The 9,253-nt window shown below is 39.5% G+C and overlaps 1 protein-coding gene across 2 annotated transcripts in view; it reads left to right on the top strand.

Moving 5' to 3' along the window:
- sema4bb (sema domain, immunoglobulin domain (Ig), transmembrane domain (TM) and short cytoplasmic domain, (semaphorin) 4Bb) overlaps positions 1-7,485 on the top strand; it is a 59,500-nt gene extending 52,015 nt beyond the window's left edge. For both annotated transcript variants that reach the window (XM_020619895.1, XM_020619894.1), the window contains exons 11-15: positions 522-732; positions 942-1,057; positions 1,959-2,116; positions 2,328-2,419; positions 3,256-7,485. In XM_020619895.1, the coding sequence (XP_020475551.1) occupies positions 522-732; positions 942-1,057; positions 1,959-2,116; positions 2,328-2,419; positions 3,256-4,028 (1,350 nt within the window). In that variant the 3' untranslated portion in view covers positions 4,029-7,485. The remainder of the gene's footprint in view (positions 1-521; positions 733-941; positions 1,058-1,958; positions 2,117-2,327; positions 2,420-3,255) is intronic.
- Positions 7,486-9,253: the final 1,768 nt, after the last annotated feature.

Raw genomic sequence — 9,253 nt, 5'->3', positions numbered from 1 at the left:
ACTTCCTTTGCCTGTTTCAAGAACGAATCCTATAATGCTGTCTTGCTGATGCTTAACTCTTCATAATGTTAATACACTCTTTTGCTGCTAACATGCTGCTGACCTGATTAGGTCCCATACATCCCTTTTTATTTGTTCATATTTCTATTTTGACATACAATTGTGTGTTATGTAAATAATGTTTTTTTTAATCCGAGAGCTGCCGGAACAAATTTCATGGTGCTATGCATAATGACAATAAAGATTCTTGACTTGACTTCATAAATCTCTAGAGAAAAACAAATGCCTAAAGAGTAAAAGTTTGTAGAAATTCCTTTTTTAAAAACCATAGTTCAGCTGTTTCAAGGTATACTATTGTGTATATAGCCGTTGTACTTAATCTGTTTTTCCAATGATACTTCACCGCACTGGGACGTGCTAGACCTACCTGTCAATACAATCCTCATCTCCTTGTATGTTTGTATTTCCTGTACTAATTTAATAATGTATTGATTTTTCATTTCTAATTTACTCCCACACAGTGTGTGACCAACCATGCTAGGCAAATGGGTATCCAGTCGTCTTTGCACATGCCTGATAAAGTCCTCAACTTTGTCAAGGACCATTTCCTGATGGACAGCGTGATCCGCAGTGCTCCCCTGCTACTGAAACGCAGTGTGCACTACACGCAGATTGCCGTGCACAAGATCCAGGGCATGGAGAGGGCTTATGATGTGCTCTTCATTGGAACCGGTACGATTTATTGAAACAACAAACAGCTATGCAAAGCTAATCTGAAATCTTTAAAAGGGAAAAATAAGATGCTATAATATACTCCTACTGTTTGCAAATGAAAATACACTTTGGTGTGTTTGATTTGTAACAGCGGACCTTGCTTCTTTTCTCCACAAACTGCCCCAAGCTTTCAACTGAAGTCACTAATATCACATTCTGTCTTCCAGATGATGGAAAGCTCCATAAGGCCATCAATGTCAATGATAAGATGCACATCATAGAGGAGATTATTCTATTTTCTGAGCCTCAGCCTGTGCAACACATTGAACTTGATCCTCAGAGGGTAAGTCACAACTCTGTCATCATTAAGCTAATCCAGAAACAAGTTCAAATAGATTTTATACAGCTTAATACACATTTATGACACAATTGTTGGAACTCTAGCTTGGCTACAGATATTTCTTTCTGCAGGGGCTGGAGTTTTCCTCTAAGTTATACCACCATCTGGAACGGAGTTTATGATCCTCTCTGGCATTTTACCCACAACTAAATTTCATTACCTTTTCTTTCTTTATTACACAACAGCCTATCCCTGAGCCAAAGCAGCCAAAATGCAATCTTATCTTAGATTATATAATTCTAATAAAGTCCAAGATGCTTTCTGTCAGTATATTCTTGGCTCCAAATAGGGATGTGAAAGATGAAGACACAATCCACAAGATGTCTATCTAATATCCCTATTTGGAGCTAAGAATATCCTGATATATGTATGTGTGCGTGTGTGTGTGTGTATGTGTGTATGTGTGTATGTGTGTATGTGTGTGTGTGTGTGTGTGTGTGTGTGTGTGTGTGTATATATATGTATATATATAGTTGTCTTTTTGCATTTCACTGTGCATCTGCAGTAATGTCACATATGTAGTGAAAATGTATTTGTGTAGATGCATGTTAAAATACAAAAGAATAAATAAAACATCAACACCAAGCTTTGTAGTAACTGTTGTGATCCTGGTTGCCATGTGTTTTAGACCACAATCAAATTACTCAGTTGTCATCTAGTATGAGAGCAGCTGGCCTGAGTTAGGCCTTTGTTTAGGGTATATTGCTCTGTTTATCTTGGGTAACTGTTTGAGCACGGCTTCCCTTTGTGGAATCAGAGGTACACAACCTTGTGTATTCTGAGACGTGGTGCCATTTGATGAGAAATCTGTATCTTTAGGGCACGTTGTTTTTCTCGTCTGCAGGGTCTGTTGTTTGTGTCGTCCTACTCGGGGCTGGTCGAGGTTCCTGTGGCCAACTGCTCCAACTACCTGAGCTGTGGAGAGTGCGTGTTGTCCAGAGACCCCTACTGCGCCTGGACCGGGCGACTGTGTCGGGATGTCAGGATGGCTCCGCCTGACAGGTGAGAGCTCATATGCAAATAATTTAGTGGCATAGTTTGAAATACACTACTTGAGCAAGTATCTTTTAAAAGACTTAGTCATGCTGATGGGGTTATTTATGGATGTTATAATAACAGGCTTTGGGAGAGCAAAGCAAGTGCATCCATACAAGGGTCCTCTCATTGCAGCTGTTAACCCTCACCCTGTTTTGTTTGGTACGTTGTGTTCCAGCCACTGGCAGCAGGATGTGGAGGAGGCTGATACGTCAGCGATTTGTAACAGGACGTTTCCCAGCACCAGATCTGCCAGACCAGCAGCTTCTCGTGAGTGTGTTCTTTCTGCAGCAGCCTTTAATTAAAGTATTGTCAGTCACCTCATCTACACCAGTGCAACATGTGCACAGAGCTGTGAGAAGAAGCTTACAGTATGATGACGGGTAACATTAGGTTCTCTTAATAGGAATTTGGAGCCACTTATTACTGTTGCTCATTCGTTTAAATTATAGTTTAACCTAAAAACTGTACAATATACTGTAGTTAACCACCTGTACAAATGATTTGTTAAAATTTCAAAAGAATATTTTAACATTTTTGCACATTTACTTTTTTTTTTCTTGCCAAGACTAACAGCACATGGGAAGCTCAATAGCACTGTCATATGCTTCTGTTAAATATGAAGCTACTTCTAGAAGACGGCTTAGACTAAAGACCAGAAGCAGAGGGAAACGGCTCGCTGTGCTCTCTTCAAAGAGACTACGTTTTCCTAAAACCACAACTTTTTATTTTTTTATTTTAGCCTTTGGTTTTTGACCAGATTTAAGAAAAAAGATGAAGCATCTTAATTAGTGAGCTTTACAGGCGCTGTTTGTTTCTTTGAGACATAGCCACACTAGCCGTTTCCCTAGCATGCTTCCAGTCTTGATGCTAAGGTAAGCCAACATCTCTTAGCTGTAGCTTCACATTTGACAAACTCATTGCAGTGTTAGCAATACTCTGATCCCTGAATCCCTCTGACTCTTGAGAAGAAAATGAGTAAGCTTTTATTCCAAAATGTTTAACTGTTTCTTTAATTTAGGCTTATTTCATATATTTTTAATGAGATCTATCAGTGTTTTGAAGTAACAGTTCTCTTGCTTTTTTGTTTCTTTTTTTTTATATAGGTGGCACCCACTGCCAGCTCATCACAATCCCAGCCAACACATTCAGAGTCCTGCCCTGTAAGCTGCGGTCCAACCTGGCAAAGAGGAGGTGGCGTTACCGTGACAGTGCCAGCCAGTTCCTCTATGCTACTCCTGAGGGAAACCTGGTAGTGGTGGCTCAGGCCTACAGGATGGAGACCTATGAGTGCTGGTCTGAGGAGGAAGGTTTCCATCAGCTGTTGGCCAACTATTGTGTGAGGGCAGAGCCCCGCCAGGAGAGTACTACTTTGATTGGTCACTCACGCACACCACACATTAAGCAAGAGGAGACCATCATTCTGCCCGGCGAGTCTCGTTCTGAGCAGGTCCACACGAAGACCTACTGGAATGAACTGATTGTGGTGTGCACCCTGCTGGCATTTTCCCTCGTGGTGTTCTCCTTGTTTGTCATCTACAGGAACCGTGACCACATGAAGTCCATGCTGAAGCAGGGCGAGTGCCCTAACATGCAGCAGAAGAAACCAAGGATAGTGGGAAAGCCTGCTGAGAGCTTACCCCTCAATGGTAACACTATCCCTGTTTCCACATCAGATCACAAAGGCTACCAGACGTTAAATGACAACTACATCTGCAGCACGCCCATGCACGAGTCCTCGCCAGACAACAGCAAGAGCTTCTCAGAATCCTCCGACAGGCGGCCACTTAACCTGAAGGAGAGCCACGTGGAGTACTCCCCAACTTGCCCTCGGCCCAGAGTGAGGCTAGGTTCAGAGATCAAAGACTCTATCGTATGAGAGCACAGTATAAGCTAAACAATGCCACCCTGTACCTTCATGAAGGATACAGGCCACCGAGCAAAGAGAGGAGACCCCGAGGTACATCACGGCTCATCCTTTATTTAGTTGTCTTTGTTCTGTGATCAGTGCGGAGGTCATTTCATTTAACCATTTACATGCCAACGCTGGAGTTTGACTAGAGAGTTCAACAAGGGTCACCAAACCATGGCAGCTGCTAAGAACAGAAATTTGTTCTGTGTCATTTTCATGGCCACTAACAGCATGTGTGTGAGAGTGTGGGGCTGGACAATATGGATGAAAAGCCTTCCTCCTCTATCAATATATATCAGAGTATCTCTTACATATGCAAGATCCAACAGTAAACTGTCTTGTTGATGTCCATCACATGTTATTAAAACAAACAAACAAAATAGTAAATTATGACTATTGCTGTGTTGTCCAGCCCTATTCGACTATGTTTAGCCATGCACATGCTCTGCAAGAGATGACTGTCAGAGTTCTGTTATTATGCACAGCAGAACCAAGCTACAACTACAGTACATGGTGGCTAAGAGGTTGAGGAAAATATAACGTGTACTACATGTTCATTCTGATCCACATATTATGGAAGTGAGTCAAATGAACATTTGTTCCCCTTTGCTGAATAAATGTCATGAGTGTATGAGGATAAAGACGGTGAAAGATGAGGCAGGCCAGCAGAGAACACCAGACCGTGATTAAACAGGGCTTGCTTAAACCTGTTGGAACAACAGTGAGAAGAACTGCAACTTTATGAAAGATGAGATCATAAATTCTGCTCCACAGCCTAAATACTGGCATTTACCTCCTGAATGTGTGTTGTTGTTGTTTAAAGAAGGTCTGTTTGATTCTCACATAACTGTACCACGGACAATGTAGAGGATCCATCTGCTCATCTGAGACACATTGTCCTGCAGGTACCTTGATGGGTAATAAAGTGACTAAGTCATATAGTAAATGCCCTGTTTTTGAAGCTAATATGGAAAAGAGACCTGGCATTGCAAACACAAAGCCTCTACCATGTTTAAGGCAGCACCAAAATCATCATGTGCACTGTGCCAAAAACAAAAAATAACTGGTCTTATTTAAATGCAATAGTGCCATTCTGTTACGACCACTCCCATCTCATGCTTTGTATTATCACTGATCACTGTCCAAGAGCACATGGTGATGGAGCCACAGTTGGGTTTCACAAAAGTAAAGTGGCACTAATAATAAATGTGAAGTGCAAGTGGAATTTTTGTCAAGACTGTTAGCTTATTAATTTTTTTTCAAACTGTGTCAGGCAAAATAAATGACATTCGTGTAAAATCTATTCTGGGGCCAAATGATATGGCATGGAGATACTAGTCGTATGGTTGTCGGTTGAGAAAATATTCCAGTTTTTCTTCCGTTGCCCTTAAAGAAATGATCTGCCTTCTTAGTGTTCACACTAAAACATACAGGTACAGCTAGTTTCAGACTATTAAGTCTGATGAATGCTTACAGTCCTAACATGTCCACTCAAAGTGTCAGAGTTACAGACCAGCTAATAATAACTGTTGCTGTAGTGGAGAGAGAATATGTAGTGGTCTCTTGTCCAGACTGCAGCTACACTATGTTTTGATGTAGATGCACAGAGAGTGCTGAATAAGCTCAATACAGCCCTCACTCCACCAGGTTACATTTCTTACACCTATTGCTTTCACTACAGTTGGTCATATGTCAAGGCCTCATTAATGTGAAAGCATGTTGACGAAATGCAACTACCGAGAGATAAAAGGTGTGGCTGCTAAGGACAAAGGTTATTGAGCAATCACTTATAACAGGGACCAGTGCAGCCGTTACAGTCATGCACCAACATTGCTTAGGTTTTTGAGACTTTACAAGCAGAATTTTCCAAAGATGTAGGGAGCTCATAATGTTGTATAACTCTGAATGAGAAACATTTACGTGGCCATAGGGATGGCACAATGTCTTAGAATACATCACTAACTTGCTGTATTGATCAAGTAAGCCTACAGTATATATTCCAGTATCATAGAAAATCATACTTTTGCTACTTTGAATACTGAGCAGATCACAAAATGCTATGTAACTGCGACAGGTTAACAAAATAACTACATAGCCAACTGCGCAGCAGTCAGTGTTTTGATTTTTGCTTTAGTTTTTGCTGTGTGTGTGTGTGTATAAAGTATCTGTGCTTAATATTGTGTGTTTTTAAGGGACATTGTGCAAGATGTGTTGTAGAGATAGTCTTGAAACTAGAGAGTGAACACTGCTGATATTTTTCTTCATTCTGCTTCACCTTTTCAAGAGTAATCACACAGAATAGAGCACATTTCTCACCACATTGTTATCAAGTTTGTCAAAGCAGACGTTTTTATTTTTTGTCTTACTAAATTAAATGAAGTTTTGATATTTGGGGAAAATCTGGAATAATTTGGATACAAATGTAATATTGTGGTTAAAATGGCAAATCTGAAGCTACGCCAGCAGCTAGTTAGTTTTGTGGAGCTTAAAGAGTCTGACATACAACGTCCCCTGTAAAACCTCAAGTTGTTGTTTTTACATGTAGGTTTTTGTATGGGGTTTAAAAAGAAGAAGATACATTTTCATTAGTGCTGGCAGGGGGATTTTGATAACTTTGGACAGAGCCCTGCTAACTCTTTCCAGTCTCTGTGCTAAGCTAAGTTAGCCAGCTGTTAGAAGTAGTTTATTCACATGAGACTAGTACCAATCTTCTCAATCTAACTCTTGGCAATAGAGTGTATTTCCCCCAATATCAAATTCTTCCTTTAATATTGTTTGCTTTGTGAAATGAAATTAACCAAATTACAGAGTATTACATTTGCTAATAAATGTGAGAATAAATCAGATTCTAAAAGTCTTAGTGTAGAGTGTTATCACCTCTGCTAACGCTAAGATTTTCTAAACAATTCAGTCTCCAGTGGCTAAATAACCTGCTTTGATATGCTTGATGAATAACCTCACAAAATATTTTCAAAATGCCTTCAGACATCAAGTTGTTCTGCCTTTAGCTGCCTGCCACATTATACCTGAACTACCCAGCAGTGACCTCACCAACAGAAATGTGGTGAATATTGTGATTGTAGCCCTCTGTGGGCGCACGTAACTCCACAACACGGGTCAGCAGTAGATTTACAGATGCACCCAAGCCAGAGTTAACTTTGGCTGCAAACAGAAAGTCTGGGAGCTGCTCAAAATCTTGTCCCATTCTGCCTTTGCTTGTGTGAAAAGTCCTAAAACACATGCACAGGAAACTCCTCTCTGAACAGTTCAGTGTTTAACGATAATATCACTACTTAACCTCTTACAGAAAGTTGAATCTACAATACAATCTGACCTTAATAGTTAATGTTAAAATGGTAAATACTGTGTCATAAAGTTGTATTTATCAATGATGTGCTTTTCATTAAAAAGCAAATGATCTCATGGTGACTGATTCTTCATTTTGAGTGGCTCCTCAGTAACAATGAACATACTGTACTGGACATGAATGTAGCCATGCATCATATTTACAACAGTCTGTTTTCCTAAATTAGCTTAAGCTGCAACATCTTGTCAGATATATATGTATATATATATATATATATATATATATAGACAGCCATAGAGAAACTGCATAACATAACATAACATAACATTGAACATTTGTGCTGCAGTACTGCAGTAACATGCAAGCACAGCTCCAAATCCTCCACATCAGTTCCAACATACTGAACACTGTCACTTTATCTGACTGAATAACTATTAGACAAATGTGGTCTTGCCTGCATGATCTCTTTTTTATTATTTGTTTGTGTACAAATAACATTGTGAACAGTATTTTTTGTATCATTGAGATTGTGACAGTTGTTTTTATTATATTGTACATAAAAAGCACTTTAATTTTTTAAGATAAATGAATAAAATACATGTTTTGACAGATGCACGTTTGAGTTTGGTTTATGTATTTTGCTGTGTTTAGTGCACTGATGTTTGAGACAAAGGATATGAAATAGTTAGCTTTAAAATTAATACAAATTTGCATTTAATTTTGTGTCAAACAAAGCTAGTGTTAAAAGCTAAACCTAACCGGTAATCATTGCATCAGTTTTGGAAGAAAACTTTATAAAATATTCATATGCTCTGAAAATAGGCTGATATATCCATATAGAAGGTGTGAAGGTTAAGGCAACGTCTGCTGTTATCTTTGGAGCGTTTTGCTTGCAAACTGTGCTCAGGAAGAAGGGAATCTAAGTTTTTGAGGAGTGAAGGAAAAGGTGGAAATCATGAAGTTTTTGAAATGTAAATCGATGATTGGGGCCAAGAAATATGTTTAAGACATGAATTTTATTTTTAATGTCTTTTTGGTGGTTAATCAGCTTTTACAGTATTGTTCAAAATAATAGCAGTACAATGTGACTAACCAGAATAATCCAGGTTTTTAGTATATTTTTTATTGCACATGGCAAACAAGTTACCAGTAGGTGCAGTAGATTCTCAGAAAGCAAACAAGACCCAGCATTCATGATATGCACGCTCTTAAGGCTGTGCAATTGGGCAATTAGTTGAAAGGGGTGTGTTCAAAAAATAGCAGTGTGGCATTCAATCAGTGAGGTCATCAATTTTGTGAAATAACAGGTGTGAATCAGGTGGCCCCTATTTAAGGATGAAGCCAGCACTTGTTAAACATGCATTTGAAAGCCTGAGGAAAATGGGTCGTTCAAGACATTGTTCAGAAGAACAGCGTACTTTGATTAAAAAGTTGATTGGAGAGGGGAAAACCTATAAAGAGGTGCAAAAAATTATAGGCTGTTCAGCTAAAATGATCTCCAATGCCTTAAAATGGAGAGCAAAACCAGAGAGACGTGGAAGAAAACGGAAAACAACCATCAAAAGGGATCGAAGAATAACCAGAATGGCAAAGGCCCAGCCAATGATCAGCTCCAGGATGATCAAAGACAGTCTGGAGTTACCTGTAAGTACTGTGACAGTTAGAAGACATCTGTGTGAAGCTAATCTATTTTCAAGAATCCCCCGCAAAGTCCCTCTGTTAAAAAAAAAGGCACGTGCAGAAGAGGTTACAATTTGCCAAAGAACACATCAACTGGCCTAAAGAGAAATGGAGAAACATTTTGTGGACTGATGAGAGTAAAATTGTTCTTTTTGGGTCCAAGGGCCACAGACAGTTTGTGAGACGACCCCCAAACTCTGAATTC

Source organism: Monopterus albus, unplaced genomic scaffold (assembly GCF_001952655.1).
Source record: "Monopterus albus unplaced genomic scaffold, M_albus_1.0 scaffold228.1, whole genome shotgun sequence".
Taxonomy (NCBI): domain Eukaryota; kingdom Metazoa; phylum Chordata; class Actinopteri; order Synbranchiformes; family Synbranchidae; genus Monopterus; species Monopterus albus.
This window is presented reverse-complemented; position numbering and strand designations above follow the sequence as displayed.